Source organism: Pelophylax lessonae (assembly GCF_965119305.1).
Source record: "Pelophylax lessonae genome assembly, chromosome: 1".
Classification (NCBI taxonomy): Eukaryota; Metazoa; Chordata; class Amphibia; order Anura; family Ranidae; genus Pelophylax; species Pelophylax lessonae.
In genome coordinates, this window is record NC_138768.1 from 529,696,655 (window position 1) to 529,718,305 (window position 21,651).

At 37.5% G+C, this 21,651-nt stretch overlaps 1 protein-coding gene across 3 annotated transcripts in view; it reads right to left on the bottom strand.

Moving 5' to 3' along the window:
- The window catches only part of EPHA5 (EPH receptor A5), a 496,762-nt gene that overhangs the window by 327,478 nt on the left and 147,633 nt on the right, over nt 1–21,651 (bottom strand). For all 3 annotated transcript variants that reach the window (XM_082259443.1, XM_082259442.1, XM_082259444.1), the window contains one exon: nt 6,520–7,183. In XM_082259443.1, coding sequence (XP_082115569.1) covers nt 6,520–7,183 — 664 coding nt within the window. The remainder of the gene's footprint in view (nt 1–6,519; nt 7,184–21,651) is intronic.

Sequence of the window (21,651 nt, forward strand, 5' to 3'; positions counted from 1 at the left end):
TATGCTGTTTGAGCTGGTGCCGGTAAGGGTACTTTTTAATTTAACCATAACCATAGATGTGTGTGTGGTGGCTTTTATTTTATCCAATAAAACAGTGTTGCACTATTATTGGGTGTTTTTGTTTTGCCTCTACATAACCAATATCGATCATTCGAGAGGTGATTGAGGAGGATTTGCCAACTAATCCCAAGGTTTCAGATTGTTGAGAAGGCTGTATGGTCCCTGGGACTTGGGGCTTTTGGTGAGCAGATTTATGTGCTAAATCACAAGGTGGAGCACCTGATGAATGAAAATTAAGAAGGCACAGTGTGGGTGGCAGCATTCAGAGAGCACTATATTTCATATATGGACTGATGATTTATTTTTTTAATAATTTTTTTCACATACTAATATTAATTGTTTTTAGATGTCAGTCCAATAATATTCATAATTTGATTAATTGCGGTCACTTAAGTGGCACATTTTGGCTTTTTGCATTGTGTCACACTTAGATAAATTACGATTTAACAGTGCCTGCTTTATTTACTTTACTATGTTAAAATAACCAGTTGCACAAAATGTCTGGTCTCTCTTCAGTCGTTCATTAATTCACTATAGTGTCATACTGTTTTTAATGTTAATTATGATAATTAATTCAGCACAGGTGCTAAAAATGGAACATCAAATGCAAGCAGATCAGCTGTATATAAATCCTTAATTACAATCATATACTTTAAAGCTGTCATTATTTATGTAGATAAGTAAATATGAAATTATGTAAATAACAATGGGTGTCTATAAACTAAATTCAGCTAAAAGCTATATATAGCAGCTTGCAAATTCTGCTGCAGTAGCACTTAACATTGAGCCTCCAACCCCATAACGATACTTGGTTTACCTTTTATAAGGTACAGGCATATTTGAATTAACCTGAGTATAGAATCCAGTGGGGAAAATAATTATTTGATCCCCTGCAGATTTTGTAAGTTTGCCCACTTACAATTAATGAAGGGTCTATAATTTTTATCATAGGTTTATTATTATAGCGACAGAATATCAACCAAAAATCCAGAAAAAAACACACATGATACAAATGTTATAAATTAAGTTGCAGTTCAGTGAGTAAAATAAGTATTTGATCACCAAGCAAAACATAACTTAGTACTTGGTGGAGAAACCCTTATTGGCAAGCACAGAGTTACAATGTTTCCTTTAGGGTTATCAGGTTTGCACACATCTCAGAAGGGATTTTGGATCACTCTTCTTTACCGGTCTTCTCTAAATCCTTAAGGTTTCTTGGCTGTCGCTTGGCAACTCAAAGTTTCAGCTCCCTCCATAAATTTTCTATAGGTTTAAGGCTAGGCCCCTCTCAGTAAGTAAAGCATGCTTGTTATACACATTGTGGAACCTAAGGGAATAATCCTTTGCATTGTGTATAGAGGTGTTTGATCCTGTCTTCTCTGATCCTTTTCTTCTTTCACTGTCTCCAAAAAATAAACTTATGTTTACAGAGCCAGGGGACAGGCTGCACATGCTCAGTTTGGTGTGTATTGCAAGAGAGTTTTTTTTTTTCTTGGGAGAGTGCACGTGATCAGCACAGGGCCAATCAGCACTGTCCAGACATGTCCATAAAAGAGGATCAGAGGAGAATGAAAGCTCCTCCTACAAGCTTTACTAGGAACTGATACAAGTCACAAGCCTGCTATAAACTGCTGATGAGAAAAGATATTTATCTATTTATATTTAGTAAAATAATTGCATTCCCATGTTCTGTGTACTGTGGGAGACCAGATATAGTGAATGCAGGGTCCCGAGTTTAGTAACACTATAAGCTCCAGTAGAGTAACTTTTCCTAGACTCAGATGAGGTCACCAGTCTGCTGCAGTCAGCTACTTAGCCTATCACCCCCTTCTCCCAACTGCAATATTGCAACAATGTAACTTTGGAGTAAGGTTGCAGTAGGGGCTGATCTATGTTAGGAATTTGTGAACAGGCTAGAACTTCACAAGCACCAGGGTCCACCAGCAGCAGGCCCCCAGCAGCAACTTTTCTGGCTCTGAGGAAGGGGGTTCGCCCCTGAAACGCATCAGCCCAGCCATAGCAGCCCCATACGGCACACTGCATGGCAGCTTCATGTGGGACCTTGGCTACCTTGGAGAGTTTATGTACAATGTTGATGTGTGTACATTCACATCTGCTTTGTGAGTATATTGCATACTTTTTAATATTTTAATAAATGGTTTTAGTGGTAATGCACTAGGTCGGTGCGCCCCTTTTCTTTTGTCTAGAACTTCACAAGCACCAGGGTCCACATTACTGTGTCATCCATGAGCCAGCATTTTAGCCCACTAACTATATGCTGACTCTGGATATTGCCTTAACAAAGATGGCTTCTTCCTTCTGTAGAGGAGAGCAGAAGACATTGTAAAGCGGGGGCTTTGATTTTTGTGACAGATAATAACTACTTTTAACTATTACGCTTACGAAGTATATAGTATACTTTAGATGTTTAAAAAGGAGAGAGAAAACACAGAAACTCTGGAGTCTTACAATATAAAATAGATGTAGTCAATAATGGCAAAAACAGATATTTGCAAGTCCTGTGATCAATCTAAGCAATTAGTGCAAGGGCATACCCACAAAAGGGTTAAATATTATTCTGCTCATATCTTGCTTTCCCTGTTTCCTTCTTTCCCCCTCATCAACATGCTACAAACTGTAATCAATAAAACCTTCATGTTTCTTTTTTTAGGCCCATCACCACTCTGTATCTTTGCTTCTGTATGCAGTTTAGGCAGATTACGGCTGATGGGACAGGGTGATGCACATACTCCCTATAACTAGGAAGCTGTGGTAATGACCACCATGTCAGGGTCAATCTGCCTGGTTAGAAAAGGGATAGATGATGCCAAATGTAGATCTTTTATACCTTTAGAAAAATACACTCATGTAATTTATGGTATATGTTTCCATTTACCTCCTTCCCTATAACTAAATTAAGATTATTAAATCATGTATCATCAACATTTTTTGCATGATATTTTTCCTGCAATTTTTTACTATAACAGTTCCTGCTTCAATTGTGAAGTGTCAACTCATTTACATTCCAAACATATGGCAAGCCAGATAAAACAAAAGTCTCTTATTTTCCCAAAAGTCCTGCCTCTTTTTTTACTGTCATAGTTCAGGACCTCAAAGTTATATTTCATATTACAAGATAAAGGTAGATATGTAAGTGCATAACTTGCCTTACCGAAAAACTGTATAAGCGCTAAAATACATTCTCCTAATTAAAAAAGGAGGAATGGAGAACTTTAATTTTATCACTTAGAAAGTAAATGGAGGCCCAACAATTTGATGTGAAACCCAGTTGTTCACCCTATTAGCGGTGATGGCTGTAAAACAAATGAAAGCCGATATTGCTTCTATAAAGCACACAACATGTCTTGAGTGGTGAACTCTCTAGCATTTCTGACTTTATTGATTCAACAAAATCAGCTTAATCAATTGATCCCTTTGCTCAAACTAATCACCAAGCAGATTTTCAAAAATTCACTCACCTATAATTATTTCCTAATTAAATGATAACAGTGCCAGCAAGCCCAGCCATACACTCTTCTGCAAGTTATTCATCACTATTTTTTATAAACAGGAACAGAAGGCACACATTTATAGGTGTTCTAAGGGTCATTAGTTCCTCTTAATTATAATCACCTCCATTAGTTTTCCTGCTCCAGTTTAATTATACACTGTCAAAAGTACACATTTTCCTTTGTAAGCCTTTTTAGATTTTACCACTGCTGTTAACATATTTAGCTGCATTTAAACTCATTCTCATTTTGACCCTTAACTGCTAAGCCAGGGTGTTGGGGCTCATTACTCAGAATATCATAGAATGAGATGTACTCAAATCAGATTTGCTAAATAGACATGAATATAAATACATTTTGCATTTTAGATGCTGCAATTTATATTATTCGTTCATGCATATGTTTCTTATGAAGAAGGTCATCTTCAGAAAGAGACTTTTCCTCTGAAAATGCTAGTTGTCTCTTGTTGTGCCAAATCAGTCTTTTTCATAAATTTTTTGTCTTGATGACAAATAATAAGTATGCATCAAGTTAAGTCAGAACTTCTAATATGAATAATTGCTTTATAATAATGACTAATATGAACTAAGAATGAATAAAGCCAAAGGATCTGTGTCGCAGCAGGGCAACTACTGTATTTGGAGAACACTCATGTCAGTTCTGATAATTAAGGACACTTCTAAGGACTAACATTTTCAGCTTTGATACCAACTATTGTCCCTTGCATAGGGCCCCTGAAATCCAAGGTAATCTGTCATGAAAATAGGGAACCATTTTTTTCATGGTCACTGGCTTAGTTCTGCCCTCTCCCACATTTTGTCGCTTACTATTGGCTGATGACCAAGTCCATCACAGTGATGGGGCAACAGTATGGTACAATAGGCTGGTGGGGGTGTTCAAGAGCCAGTGAGCATTGTAGTTGGTCTATATTTCCACAAGATAGCACCTTAGGTTTTATGTGTCCCCCTATTTGCAATATAAGACAGTATCTATCTATCTATCTATCTATCTATCTATCTATCTATCTATCTATCTATCTATCTATCTATCTATCTATCTATCTATCTATCTATCTATCTATCTATCTATCTATCTATCTATCTATCTAGTATAAATAGTATATACTGTATAAATTGTATATCACATGAGGTTCATATAATATGATTTGTAAAGCCAATACACCTTAAATCATACTTAATGCCTAACTTTTTGTCCTTTTCTGTTGTTTTTAGATTAAGCTCATATAACCTAGCTCCTTAAAAATTGCTTGATTTTGGTTTCTGTTGTTGACTCTCTTTCAAGTCCTTTCAAACTCTCTATAGTCAATTTAAAAGATTGCTCCTCATTCAAACTCTTTATAGTCAATCTAAAAGATGGCTTCTACGAAATAAAAGCACTTTTGATGCCACACTAATCTCTCTCTATAGCAAAATCAATTTAAATAATAGCGCTATGATACAAGACAACAGGAATAGTGTACATATCACCCAGCCATACTGTAAATAGCATAGGCTGAAATATGCTAATTCAAGATGTAATTGACTTTAATTTGTGATTTTTAAGTCATTTTGTATTTAAGTTAGTCACTTTGTGGTACAATTAGACTTTTTCACATTGAAATCACTGTTAATGATTGAGTTTTTTTTAATTGCATAATAGATACATGATGTAATTCCATATCATGCTGGGCTTTCCATCTGCTGAAGTATTCAGCTATTTCTTACAAATGGTAATATTGTTGGATTTTAATATTTTTTATTTTTTTTTTTGCTGATGCTGCTCGGGTCATTGCTAAACTGGAACTCTTTATTTTTATAATCCAGTTCCCTGAGTTAATAAAGCTTTATTATTATACAAAATGGTAAGAAAAAGTAAGAAGAGAGCAGTATTAAAAATATAACCAATGTATAATTTTCCATCCTAAGCGGAAGCATGCCTGATCAAGTTTCAATTAAAATATTTTCAAGAAAGTACTCCAACCCACTGTGTTGATATAACCTTTACTTTTGGCATTCATTTACGAAACTGCAGTCAAAGATTAAAAACTGAGGAAAATTATGCAAAATATGCACTAGGAAGCCTGCAGTGAATATGTTCCTATGCATAACAAGTATCAACAATATTCTAAAAAAATAAAGAGGAACTGAGAAAACATGAAAAACATGCACAATACTTCTTATTCACATCACCTAAATGTGTCACTGCTTTTATATACAAATACTGTATTAATTGAAGCAGTTTGAATTGATCCACTGTCATCACTTACTGTATAATGTTATGTGTTTAAATGTTTATGATAACAATACTTATGTGTCAGTTATGATCAGTCCTCAATAGCATGAATATGATTTATGTCAAGGTATACAAATGAACAGCTACTATTTAGCTTGCATGTAAATTTGTTCACAGACTTAAATTCAATCATGACACAATTTTAGTAGCTTTTGCGATATTATGGAAATAGTTTGATTGTAGTAAATATGTTTATTAAATAATATATATAATATAACCTTCAATTAAATACTTTATTTTTTGCTGCAACTCCATCTTATACCAGTATTTCATATGAATGAATGCATTTCAGGATAAAACGCAATATTAAGTGAGGCTGAATCTGCAAAAGAGAATGTGAATTTCCAGATAGCTGTGTTTATTTTAAATGCCCAGTCAGGTAAAGGAGAATTTAAAAATCTGTATTTGGCTTAGGTATTTAGGAAGTTTGTAAGAACTTGGCTTCTCTGTTTTCATTTTGGTAATTGGACATTCTGTACATAGCAAATCAACGCCAATGACTACAAACATGTTAATGTCTTACACTAAGCAAGAATTAATCCCTCAGTGTGCATTTTTACCATTTTTGTTAATTTCATTTTTAAATTAAATAAATTAGGTTAGTTACAATATCACGTCAGTTTTCCAATCATTTGGTTTTAATAACTAAAAAAATTACCTTGACAAGTATTGTTCTTTTCTTCATATCCTTCTCGACACATACACTTTCCAATTGGAACAAGCCATTCCCCCTCTGCACTGCAGTGCATTTTGGGAGCCTCTTCAGTCACGGAATTGTTGACACATGTTCCTGATACTTCCAAAAGTTGTGATGAATCTGCTCCAGTGATTGTGTCTTGGAAAAGTGCTAAATTACGTACCACTGAGGGACACTTCTTGTAGTACACACGAACAGAAACCAGAGCAATACAAGCTCCCACATCTTGGAAGGCAAGGTAAAAACCTTTCTTGGTCAGTGGTCCCACATCTCTAATCTCAGTATTTAGCTTCATCACTCTGTCTCCCAAGTCCAGCTCGGTAAAGCTTTCATCAGCCGCAATAGTGTCGATCTTGATGTACTGGTTTTCTTTAATGTTCCTACTATCTTCTTCGCTTGATTCAAAATAATATACGTTAAACGTTTCTTTGCAAGTACCAAGTCCCCCTGGAAGACTGTTGCAATCCCTTAGTGTAAATTTGAGCTCAATAAAGATTCTTGAAGCACCTTCATTGGATATCCAACTAGTCAAGAGCCAATTGTTTTGATTCTGTTCCATCACTTTACACACTTGATATGTATGTATTGGAGCATAGTTCTCATCAACCTCACCAATTTCTTCCCACTGTAAAGCAAAGGAAATAATATATTTATTCATACAATTTATGCATACAATATATCTATATGAACTGTATTTCTCTCTCTCTCATATATATATATATATATATATATATATATATATACTGTATATATTGTCAGAAGTATTGTGACACCTGCCTTTACATGCACATTAACTTTAACGGCATTCCTAGTCCATAGGGTTCAATATTGAGTTACCCACCCTTTGCAGCTATAACAGCTTCAATTCTTCTGGGAAGGCTGTAGACAAGGTTTAGGGGTGTGTCTATGGGAATTTTTGACCATTCTTTGAGAAGCAAATTTGTGAAGTCAGGCACTGATGTTGGAGGAGAAGGCCTGGCTTGCAGTCTCCGCTTGAATTCATTTTTAAAGGTGTTCTTTCGGGTTGAGAACAGGACTCTGTGCAGGCCAGTCAAGTTCCTCCACCCCAAACTCGCTCATCCATGTCTTTATGGGCCTTGCTTTGTGCACTGATCCAAATCATTTGGTGAAAGGGAGATTAGGGTGTGGGGCTGTTTTTCAGGGGTTTGGCTTGGCCCCTTAGTTCCAGTGAAGGGAACTCTTAAGGCATGAGCATACCAATACATTTTGGACAATTTCATGCTTCCAACTTTGTGGGAACAGCTTGGGGATGGCCCCTTCCTGTTCCAACATGACTGCGCACCAGTGCACAGAGCAAGGTCCATAAAGACATGGATGAGTGAGTTTGGAGTGGGGAAATGGACTGGGCTGCAGAGTCCTGACCTCAACCCAATATGAAACCTATGGAATGAATTAGAGCAGAGACTACGAGCCAGGCCTTCTCGCCCAATATTAGTGCCTGACCTCACAAATGCGCTTCTGGAAGAATAGTCAAACATTACCATAGACACACTCCTAAACCTTTTGAACAGCCTTCCCAGAAGAGTTTAAGCTGTTTTAGCTGCAAAGGGTGGGCCACCTCAATACGGAACCCTATGGACTAAGACTGGGATGCCATGAAAGTTTGGTGTCCCAATACTTTTGACAAAGCTAAAGCATAGTTGGTTTTGATGGCAGAGCAGGCTCCATTAGAGCCAATAGAAAATAAGCTGTCTTTTATATAGAACAATAATTATAAATGTTGACTGTGTTAACCACTTAAACTCCAGAAGGTTTACCCTGTTTCATGATCAGGCCATTTTTTTGCGATATGGTATTGCGTTATTTTAACTGACAATTGCGTGGTCATGCAACACTGTACCCAAATAAAATGTATGTCCTTTTTTCCCCCAATAATATAGCTTTCTTTAGTGGTATTTAATCACCCCTGTGTTTTTTTTTTTTTTTTTTTTTGCGCTATATACAAACAAATGCAGACAATTTTGAAAACAAAAAAACAATACTTATTACTTTCTGCTATAAAACATTCCCAATAAAAATTCAAAAAAAAAAAAATCTAATTTCTTCATCAGTTTAGGCCAATATGTATTCTGCTACATATTTAGTAAAAAAAATCCCAATACATGCATATTGATTGGTTTGGGCAAAAGTTATAGTGGCTACAAACTATGATATATTTTATTTATTTATCAATTTTTTTTTTTTACTAGTAATGGTGGTGAATAAACTACTTATAGCAGGACTGCGATATTGCGGCAGACAAATCAAACATCTAACTGACACTTTTGACACTTTTTGTGGACCAGTGAAACCAATACAGTGATCAGTGCTAAAAATATATGCTCTGGTACTGTACTAATGACACTGGCAGGGAAGGCGTTAAAATCAGGGGAAATCAAAGGGTAACTGTGGGGGATGTGCTTTGACTGGAGGAATGTAAAGATCTGGGTTCCTCCTCAGCAGGAAAACAGGATCAGCAAATTCTCCCTCACAAAACGGTGGTTTGCCTTGTTTACATATGCAGACCATTGCTCTGCCTTTCTGCTGAAGGATAGGTGGGTCCCAGCAGACCTGGACTAGGTACGTGATCTTGAAACAGAGAGGCTGCCCTTCCGCAGTATATTTGTGTGGGGCGGTCCGCTAGTGGGTAAAGTACCTGTCATATATTTGTTGTGGGCTGTAATCCTACTGAGGAGATCCACCATCTTTATTTGTCCCGGTGACCATTGTCACTAAGACAGAAAGTGATGGCAAATCCAAAGTTATACAGTTCTCACCAAAGCAAAAGATTAGGGCTGTTGTGCAACGAGGACACGTGTTTTAGTGATCCCGATTAAAGAACTTTGGACAGATTTCCTCTCACTTTCTTTTATGTCTCCAGAACAGAAAGTATAGGGAATCGTCCCATCAGTACCCAGAGTATTAAAAAAATAAACTGTCAATGGGTTTTACCCTCCCCTATCTTAGCCAAAACGTACAAGAAAAGTTTTAGTTCTATATACACTTTATAGGTACCTGTGTTGGCACTGAAAATGTCCACGTTCGCCATTTTGGTTGGTCATGCACAACCAGATTTGTCACATGACTGATGTGAACTTCTTTATTGATATTTAGTTAATATAGGGTCTACAAAAGGCATTTATTCTCATGCATTAAAAAGTCTGTGGCTTCAGTACCTCCTACTACTTTGTTCCTTTATCCCTTTTTTGTATATTCTGACTACTTTATATTCGATACATGTTCCAGTTCTGTCAACTTTTTTTTCTTTGAAAATTTAATAAAATTATTGAAAGTAAAAAGTCTGTGGCTTCAGTCAAATTTTTTAAGGTATACATTTTTTACCAGTTCTGAGTGGTTGTAGATTGTTTCTCTTTCCCATATAAAATGAAAACAATAATTTCAATGCAAATGCATCCTAATAAAGTGCGCAATATGTTATTCTAAATATATAACTGATTAAGTTAGCTGTTAATAAATATAAAGCATGCAAAAATGTATAGGTCTGTAACTACAAGGTTGTAAGTTAAAAAGCATACAATAAAATCATGTACAAGTGTAATAATCCACAGCAACCAAAGGTTTTAGACATCAGACTGGTTGATGTGTTTGACTAGTAAATTACTGCACTTTGCACATCATCATTTCTCTTTACGCTGCTTCAAAAAATCTGCCCAAAGAGATCATTTTATTACATCTTTCTACTGCATTTCTGCTATTGGTTTAACAAAACCACAGAATTTTGAGTATTTCAAAGGAACATTGAACATGAAATGTAATATCTAGTGCTAAACTCTAGGCTGTAGGGCCTTCTTGAAGGGTATCTCTGTCTCTTGTGACCATGGTTAGTTCTAGCTATGCAATTGCATATTTAACAGTGTCAAGGCATAGCACAGTGCTGGACAGGTGGGCATTATAGCAGACTCCTAAGAGCAATTAATCTTCACAGTGGGATTCTAACATTCTTGAAAAGATTCCATCAAAAATAAAATCTATATACCTTTAAACATGAGAATGGTTTTAACATCAACAGGGAACAAAATGGGAAATTCTATTCTGCAAACCAAGCACAGATATTTATTTTGAATGTAACTTGTACCTACATCTTTCCAAGTCTAGCAAGCACCTTACTACTTACTTACGCTGTGTTTTTCTAATGACTATTACTTTTTTTTAGTCAGTTTTTTCATTGATGTAAAAAAGAGTATAACTTTTTATTCCATAATTTTTATGCTCTTTTCAAAAATGTACTATAGTTAGGAGGAATTTTTTTTTCTTTTTTCATTGGCCTAGGACTGAGTTGGAATGAACTCAGATTTTTAATACGTTTTGTAATCTGTAGCCATTAAACAAGAAAACACACACTACCAAGCATGCAGAGAAAATGGAGGAAGCACTATATAAACACACTACAAAATTATCCTTCTATATCAAGAAAATATGTACAATTTATACATTAAAAAAATTAAACTAGAACAAGAAGAGAGTGACATAAATATATTAAAAAAAGACTAACCCTTTTTAATATTTTGTGAATTTCTCAAGGCAGAGTTTACTGGATAAGCTGGATTGAGGCTATAATGGGGTAGAAAACTGAAAGTTACTAACTGGCAAAGTAAAAAAGTACAGGGATGTGTGCTGAGCAGAGACTGTGAGCAGAGGCTGTGATGGTGCAGGGTCAAGGGAGTTGGTAGGGTAGAAACAGAACTGAGTGTCAGCATAATCTGACCACCATGAGGGCCTCTGACTAAATCTGGGATTTATGCCGGAGCATAAAAATGTAAAAGCATGAGAGAGGTGCATGGGTGGAGTCATCCAAGATGGCCGCTTAGCTTTGGAGCTCCGCACCACTTTGTCCTCTGATGTCCTCTGATCCCCGCCACCTCTCCCTGAGCCCTCATTCCGGGCCCGCAACACACCAGTACATGATCGGGAAGAACACTGGGAACAACCCAATGTCTGTGAGTTCCGCGAGGAGGGACCTCTCTTGCCAACTGGACTCCTCCACAAGGCAAGAAGGCCTGGCCAAGATGTAAGCCCCGAACACATGTGGCACAGGCCCTGAGATAGAGGAATCAATAGCTGACCAAGATACCGACATCCCCTTAGCCTCTTTACCGGCGACTCCCACAGTGAGTAACCATCAGAAGGCTGCCCCCTCTCCAGCTTCCACTGAATCCCTGATTGAGAGGACGATGGAGAATCTCATCCTCACCCCCATGAGTGACTTACTAGCCACCCCAAATGCCTGGGACAAGGAGGCCTGGGACCTGCCTCACATGCCTACAGACTTTCCATTCATGATGGCAGCATTTTCTAAAAAGGACTGGCTCACACAGCAACTCAGATTACTACCACCATTCATGCTTGCCTGCAGCACCAGGGCACCAGGACTGAGGTCATAGAAAAGAAAGCTGATCAATCAGTTGCTAGGATTAACCAAAATACCTGTCGAATACAGGATCAACAGGATCAATTGGGAACTGCATTGTCCAAAATAGACAACCTTGAAAACAGATCCAGACAGTACAATTTCAGAATTAGAGGTCTTACAGAATCTGTGAAAGAAGTGATCATTGCAGTACGTTCCTTTATAAAGGACTTAATCCCAGATTTTCCAGAACATCGCCTTAAACTAGACAGGGCTCACAGAGCTCTGCAACCTCCACGCAAAGATAGTATACCAAGAGACATCATTGTTAAACCCCACTTCTACTCTGTAAGAAAGAGGTGATGAAGCTTTCATGAAACTCAGGCAAGTTCTCCATTCAAGGTCATCAGATACAGGTCTTTGCAGATCTCTCTCAAAATACGGTTCAGAAACGTTGCTCACTGAAACCTATTTTTTGCAAGTTCTGGCTCAAAGGGACATTACATATAGAGTGTCCTTCCCATTTTGCCTAAACCTTTCCTTTAAGAATAAAGCTCACAGCTTCTCTTCCTTCCAAGAGGGTGAAAGATTACTCCCGCATCTCGGCCTAATCACCCAGGGGTTGTTACGATCATCATCCAACAAAGGCAATGCATCAGCTAAGAGGCCTTCCCCAGCCCAGTTCTTTCGCCCCTGTATGGCAGAAGCAGCAGAGATTGAAGGACTTCTTCCCTATGTGATCTGACTGATCCCTCTGAGGACTGTGAGGTCCTGTGTATCATTTACTGGAAGTGACCATTGGGAGTTATCTCAACAAGCTAAACTTATTGTTCTTTGCATTTTAGGTCTCTCCCGTGGTCCCCCAAGGAGCTCTTTGGGGGGGGGGTAGGGAGGGGGGGGGGGCATAGTTTAGCTATGCTATTTGGCAAGGTTTCAATGTTTCACTTTTTTAATACCTCAATATCTAATGTTCCACTTTGTATATGGAAATGCCCCATTTTCCCCCTTTTACTCATATTGGCTATAAGGTCCGACTTGAATTTGCCCTTCAAGGGCTTTCAGGAACCTTTTTCAAGGTCTTGGGTGATCTTGGGAAACTAACATGGGTGCAATATACTTCAACAGACTTGATACTGAAGAATTATTTCAGGTACCAGATCCCCGACTGGTCACAGTGTACTGGGGGAACCTTCTTCGTTTACGGGGTTCCCTACCAGGGGCTGTGAACAGATGGGGGCAAATTGCTATGATTTCATTTCTCTTTCTCCCATGAGGGACAGGGCTCTACTTGTTAGATGATATTTGTTACTTTCTAAGTTGGGGTGATCAGAGCACCTCCATCTGTCTCTGATAGGTTGATGTCTCCCCGGTTTGGGGATTTCATCGAAATCAGGTTTTGTGTTGGGTAGTGGCAAGACCCTTCCTAACTGGGGTGGAATTATGGGATTTTGGGGTTGTTTTTTATGTTTGTTAATTATTTTTTTCTTATTTTCCTCTTTTTCTTTACTCCCTGGTCTTTTCCTCATCCCCCTTCCTCCTCCTGCTTCTTCCCTCAAGGTTCTCCTGGGATCTTATCATGCATCGACTCTCAGTATCGGGACATGGGCACTGTTGCAGACTATCCTACAGGTGTGTATACAGTCTTCCCCAGGGTGAGATGTTTTTCTACATTGACTGACGTGCTTCTCCTACAAGAAACCCACTTCCCTGATTCTTACAACCCCTCCTTCATTCACCAGAGCTTCCCTCAATTTTACTTAGCTAATGCAGATAATAAGGCAAGAGGAGTGGCAATTTGCTTCTCCAAGCACTTCAACTTTTCTCCCTCAAAGATACTTAAGGACCCTCAGGGCCATTATGTCCTAGTAGTAGGCACTATTGATGGAGGGACTTACACATTCATATCATGTTACACTCCAAACAAGGGCCAAGCAAGATTCTTTGAATCTATGATAAAAACTCTCAGACCCCATCTCAGGGGCACAGTGGTTATGGGGGGTGATTCTAATATAGCTTTTGACCATTCTTTGGATAAATCAGGGACTAGGCCCCCGAAACACAAACGCCTCTCTAGACAAAGCCTTAAAATAGCTCAGCTCCTGAATTCACTGGGCTTGATAGATTTATAGAGAGAGATAAATCCCCATATCAGAGACTATATGCACTATTCTGCACCTCACCTTTGCCAGGATTACTAAAGCTAAATGTCCCATTCTAAATCTATTCTATCTATCCCTGCAGAAAAAAGATATGTATAACTTATCTATTCTGAAGCTGCTCTGGTCCAGTCACAGGATTGGGTCCCAGCACCGGCTTCAGTGTAGGAAAGGGAGAGGATGCTCCACAGAAAGCCTATTGAAAGACATCACCACACAGGCATTTGCAGGCAGCTACTGCTGGAGAGATCATTTGACCAGACCAGAGCAGCTTCAAAATAGGTAAGTATACAGATTATTTCTTTACAGGGTTAGGTAGAATAGGCTTAGAATGGGGTGGGAGTAGGTTTAGGCTTAGTTAGAATTTTCCTGAACTTCCAATATAAATTTACTTTAAACCTTTGTTTACCTAATCACCTCTCTTGGGCTGGATTTTTTTTAACTAAAGACCAACTTTTTCTGCAACAAAAGATACCAGTGCAGTCCCAGTGCTGAAATCTACTGCTCCAATCTTTTGCCGAAAATCGGATGAGAGGCTGGTCAAACACACTGCACAGTAGAAGAGCAGTAGTACAACATAAAGAACAATAGTTTTCTATGCAGCAATGCATCTCTTATTTTCATTAATGTCAGTATCACAGTCCTTTATGCTCTACTACTGTAAAATATATCTTTTAACTGTTATTAAAAGATGGAAAAGAAAGGAGGTGCAAGAACCTAGTGCATTACCCTTGGACACCTTTTAAAATGTTTATTAAAATGCTAACACGTTTTCGGGAGGCACATTTCGGGAGGAACCCTCCCTTCCTCAGAGCTCTATGGAAGGGAGCGCGCCTCCCGAAATGCGTCAGCGGTCCTATTACAGGGACATGTGCATTTCCACATAGTGGTGGACTCAATCAATGCAATTTTTGCTCTTCATGTTTGTGAGTATGTTTTTTGGCATTTTAATAAACATTTTAAAGGTGTCCATGGGTAATGCACTAGGTGCTTGCGCCTCCTTTCTTTTCAATGTTTGTAGTCTTTTGAGTTCCCCGTCTGAGGACAGCGGCACGTCTATTATTCCCATTGGAGTGAGTGCTTGGTCATTCAGTTGTTACTAAAAGATGTCTGTGTAGCTATAGATGGGCACTGACACTGATGTACTAAACTAAGGTGATGGTGAGAAGTAATTATTCTCCCATGCTGGCAAACTAGTGCCCCACAAGGTAACATGGACACCATGGCAGAAGACATGAGCCACTGCTCCAGGTGGTTCCACTGTTGCAATCCTCTCTACCTCCTCTCTCACTGAGTGCACGCTTTGCTCATCCAGCCATACATAGTGAAAACAAATAGGATCCAAATGGCTGTACTTTCCAAAATATCATCCACTTTATTATAAATATAAAAATGTCAAAAACAGCAGACAGGACTCTGTGGTGACTGGGAACAAAGTCAATGCATTTTTGCGCTGACTTACATATGTTTACCTCCTTGTCTGTTTGAGCAAAGCAGATGTTTAATTTGTCACAAGTTAATTAAAGCAATATTTATTATTGGTGAGTAGAAAGCAATTCTCAGAGGTTCATGTACATGCACATACAACTATAATACACAGCCAGACCGGGGACATGGATGTGTATTTTTTCAGATGTTAATCATGTTTATTCTTATTGGTAGAATAGAGGTACCAACAATACATACAAGCATAAATATATCACATTTTGAGAGCTATGAAGGGAAACAAAAATTAATATTTTAAATAAAGTTTATATTACTACTAAAGATAGGATAAGGGACAATTAAAGGATAGGTACAGTCAAAACCTAACTAATGCTAAACCTGCTCTTTGCCACAACCAAGACTATTCTATCTAATTCTGTAAAGCAGGAGGGAGAATTCCCTCTTAAACCATTGTTTTTGGAACAGGCATCCATATTGTAAGATTTCCTCCTGCTGTTTCGGTAACATTTTCATGTTGTCTTCTGTCCCAAGGAGAATGGGCACTAGTACAAATAGACCCACTCTCTTCAGTGGGGACATAGATGGCAATAAAAACCTGACAAAAGTACCAACTCTTCCCCACTCCATTTAAATACTTTAAAAAAATTGCAAAAAGACACGTTTTTGGTCTAAACTATGTCTCATAATTAGGAAAAGCATGCGCTACATTAAAATGACATTAAACATTTTAAAATAATTGTATTTAATTGTAATAGCTCTGCTGTCATAAGAAGAAGGAATATATGCTCAGGAACAGGCGTAAGTTACTATAAGGAGTAACAGGAGTAAGGTACTACTACTATTATACAGAATTTATATAGTTCCAGCAGTTTACAAAGTGCATTACAATGTAGAGAGGGGACAGAACAATTACAATACAGTTCAATACAAAAGGAATAGGAGGGTCCTGCTCATGGAGCTTACAATCTAAAGGTATCCTCACAACACTGCCCAGTAAGAGATTTTTTTGACCTTATGTGTTGTTTCAATGAGGATACCTTATTTTGCTCCGTCTAGATCAGTTTAGTCCTTGGAACATAGAGACTGCTGCAGTCCCAATGTGAGTGCACCCTTTATCAAGCAAAGTAAAGGTAAGAAAAGAAAATGAATTCATCTTACTGGCTGTTGGAGATACACTGCTGTGTTTGAGTGCAGTTTATTTGCTTATTATATCTGAATAGCCATTTTAGCTCTAGAAGAAAGATCTTAGTATAAAACGTAACTGCACTGTGCTAAAGTGTTTAAAAATATAAAAGGTTTTTAGTTCATAAAAATGTTGCCCTGTATATGCTCATGAGCATACCTCATTCTTTTTTTTTTTTATTTCTTCTGTAATAGAGCCGCTAGTGTATCAATACTTATTTGTGCTGAAATTACCCCATCATGCTTGAACCATTCTTCACAATGGCAGAAGCAAACAAAAGAAGGAGAAAAGTAACCAGCTAATGCAATACAAATCCGGAGATAGACTTTCATTAAAATTAATGCAGGCGTTGAAGAGCCAAAGAAAAAGATGTGCTAAATAGTAATTTGCTAAGGCTGCTTATCTCTATAAATTCACAAGGGAGAGACAGCACAATCATATCTTGGCACATGCCTAGTGCTCCCTGCGCAAGCCTCCATCCTGGCTCCTAATCTTATCTTTGTCATCTGTATCAGAAATTGTATAACAACCTCTTATTTATTTTCTGATTAACACATGGCTTGAAAGGCCCTGAAGGTTATATTTACTCCCAACGGTCCAACAGATTCACTCTTATTCAGTCGTCATAAAGGCCACCATCACACTTATATTTATTCAGCTTAAGCTGGCCACAGGCATTAGTGGGCAGTAAGTTATGCGAGCATAATTCAATTGCTTTTTTTCCATGACTATTATATAAACATGGATGTTAAAAACATCTGAGCATGTATGTATATGCCTATGAAAGCAGAAAGTAAGGCATGTCCAGACGCCTTCAGTCCCTGCTTATTTTGGAAAAAAAATAGGCCAACATGATCCAAAATGGTACAGAACTGCCTTTTCTCTGCAGCAGGTCATATTAATGATGCTGTCACATTTTCTTCATGTCCATACTTATGAGGCACATTTTTTAAAATTACATTTTTTCTGATGCAACAATTATTTAATAGTACCATTGCTGTTGTTGATTAAAAAAAAAAAAATAACTTCAGCCAGTTACAAAATGATGGATGATGTTATTGAGTAGGGTAGGGGCACAATGATGCCCAATGTAGTTCCCTAAATGAATTACTTGATGTAACCATAGTTAGGATTGGGAATCCTCTAGTGGTAGAATTGTGCATGGGGTGGATCATAAATAGTGAGGAAGTACCAGCCCTGCCCCCTTCCAGTGCAGGGGAACCTTTTTTAAGAGGACTCTATAAATAGACTGGCTTGAGTTGACTTAGAGAGTTGGTCTTGAGGAGCAGTGCAAGGACCAAAGGAATGGCAAAGATGTGGTCTTTAAGGCTATAGTTTCTGAGAGCTTCCCCATAGGGGAAAGCAAGAAAGGAGAGGTGCAGGACCAGTAAGACTAACTACATCCCTTCGACTTGGGATGTAGGACTCTGTCAAAACTCCCTAAAGATATGGGCTGTTTCTTGACTCAGACTACATCTCTGCTGTTATCTGTTTGCAACTAAGGAATGTGCACCTGTGTGTAAAAATAATGTTTATATGCAGATCAACTACATTATGTGGACTCTTCCTTCTCCCAAACTCAAGAGGAGAATGTCTTTTGGAAGAGAAAGGGGTTCTGGACAAGATTGCTATAGGGGACCATTGCTGTAAGCCCTTACAATGATATACAATGGGCTACTGGTGGCGCTGGTTAGGCCAGGTTGAGGCCTCCCATAGGTGCTTCTATAATGACTATAAGGACCCCTTGCCCATAGCACCTCAGTGAGTTTTGGGGACCAACCTATGCTTGGCAGGAATGGGTTAAAGAGTACAGGTGCTCTCCCACCACGAGGCGTTGCATGTCGAGGATATACAACCTAGGCCAGCATGTTGCTTTGGCACAAAACAACAACTGTATTTGGGCAGACTTTATGAACATAACATTTCTTAAGGATATTGCTAATCATATGCCCTATATAAAAAGGTTGGCTTTTCATGAATACCTTGTTTTTTTTTTTTTTTTACTCATCAATAAAATTGTTGTGGCTCCTACTTACCCAATTCAAGGAGCATTCCAGGGCTGTTACCCACAAAATATTTGTCTTGTGTTTTTTTTTTTTATAGATCTTGTAATCACAGTTTAGAACGTATTCTAACCAATCAGAATATTTGGCAGTGGTGCTTAGGACTGCTGGGATATTGAGTTAAAGTGTTAGTTCACTTTTCAGAAAAATGTAAAGGTGAACTAACAGCGGATGTCCCCCCACTTTACTTACTATTGGGGTTGCTGAGCTGTCAGCAATCCTACGGATGCTCCAGTGGTTCAGGGATTTTAAATTCCCACTCTTCTCTCTCTTCTCTATCTGTGCTTCCAGGTGTTGCCCAAATCTATATATTGTGACATTTCATATTTTCCTGATATGATTTGGTAAATGAGAGTTATATATATATATGTACATATATATAATATATATATATATATATATATATGTATATATATATATATATATATATATATACGTGTATATATATATATATATATATATATGTGTATATATATATATATATATATATATATATATATATATATATATATATACATATATTTACATAAAAAGTACAGTAAAACTGCAGGAAAGGGCACTGGGGGGCAATGTAATGTGATTTTTTTTTATTTTGAATGGTATCAGTGTGTTTGGTGTGTTTTACATTCGAATTTGCCGCCGGTTCCACCCCCCGGGGGACGTCACGTCGCCGGAGACGGAAGCCGGGGCTCGCAGACGATCGGGAGAGAGCTCCGCCGCCGCATACCGCTCGCAGTCTTCACTGGATCCCGGAGAAAAGGTAAGTAAAACCTCTTTCAGCATCCAACGATCTTCCTAGTGCTACCCTGAGTGTGACTCGGGGTTACCGCTTTTGGCTCTAAAATCTTACCCCGAGTCACACTCGGGAATACCACTAGGAAGGTTAAACAAAAGCAATAAACATATGAAATTGTGTGTCAATGTGGTCTTCATGGGACAGTATCAGACTTACTGTCAATTTAATTTTGATAATTAAGAAGATGTCTATTAAGAATTTCCCAGAATTTAGGGATGGGTCATACACAGCCTGGTCAATGTCAGATTAGGTCTAAAACAAAAAAGATCTGCTGCAAAATCCATAGGAACCTATTGACTGTTTCTCTCTTGATGAATGAGGCTCATTCTCTCTTTGTTCAAGTGTATAAGCACACAATTCACAGAATGGTACTTAATAAACAGAAAAAAAATAACAGTTTCAACAAGCCCTTATACCAAGTAATAATAAAAATTCATGCTGCTACAAGAAGGATTACATTTTGTTAAGGTGACAGATATGAAACAATTAGTTCCATACAGCATCTACACAAAATAATCCCTCAATTTAATGTATCATTCTGAATCCCCAAAGAAACACAGATTGAAATTTCAACCATAATTCAAGTGTAACGGTAGGGTGAAATTTGCTGTTCTGCATTTACTGTCTGAGCTAAATATTCCTCCGAGCTTCTGATAGCCACACCAAGCAAAACACAAATGTGCTTCTACTGTGTGGTATTCAATCATTTATGAAAGCACTATTTTTAAGTCAGTGGATTTTCATTAAAGCAAGAGTGCCGAGATGTGCTAAAGTAAAAGCAAAGTATTATTAGTCCAGTTATGTCCTTGTGAGAAAAATATAAGAATTTTTTTCAAGCATATTAGTCCTTAGAAATGGACAGGTTAATTTAAACCCTTACTTTGGGATGGGCTAAAAAACAGAAAACATGTTGATAACAAATCCAATTTGTTAATGGATAGGAAAAACAGAGTAATAATTACTATTATTGTTCTACAGCTCTTCTCCAACTGAAGGATGACGGAAAGAGCCCAGATTGGAGTTGAGTTCTCAATGTCTTCTATTGCTCTTCCATATGGTAAAGGTTTATATCAAACAGCTACCGGAAAAGCCTTCCACATACTATACTGTATAAACAGTACATAGATGTTATTTTAATAAATAATACCTTAAAAAAATAAATGAAAAAGGCATAGCCATTGTGGTACAAGTATAAAAGGAAAAATCAAAAGGAAATCTGAAAACACAGATCTTCTTCTCGTTATAAGTCTCTTCCAGCTAGTGGGTACACAAAGATGTTTGATATTTTTTGTGTATCATAATAAATTGATATACAGTGTTTTTTCACATATATGTAATATGATCAATGCAAAAAAAAAAAATTATTTACACACATATATCTATCTATCTATCTATCTATCTATCTATCTATCTATCTATCTATCTATCTATCTATCTATCTATCTATCTATCTATCTATCTATCTATCTATCTATCTATCTATCTATCTATCTATCTATCTATCTATCTATCTACATATATATTTATTTACTTTTAAACAATTATATACAACATTGCCTGTTGCGATTATGTAGTCTTCTATCGAGTCAGCAGATTGCATCCTAGTCGCATAGGCAGATATTTTTTAGCTTTTAGTTTTGATGAAAGAAGCTCCCTGAATGCACATGGATCATCACAGTGGTGCCTTCTTCTATGGCTTCTTAGTAGACATTTTTCTTCAGACAATCAGAGCTACAAAGCAAGCTTTGTTTGCTGTACTGTCTCTTTAGCTACCCCACAGTGGTTTGGGAGTCTTTTGTCAAATTCTATATTTGTATTTGTAAAACAAAAATTGTATATGTGTAATAGTAAAAAAAAAAATGATGTACAAGAAAAGCAAAAAAGGAAAAATAATAAAATGACCCAAAACCTTATTAGCTTACCTTTAAAGAGATTGAAGGAAGTGATGCTGCCAATCTGACTAGCTATGCTTTATTTTAGCCACTACAACAAAAAATGTAGTTCTGTTTTTCATAGATATTAGAGGTAGGTGATGATAATCATAGGTAACAATTACGGTAGGAAAAAAAACAAAACCTGAG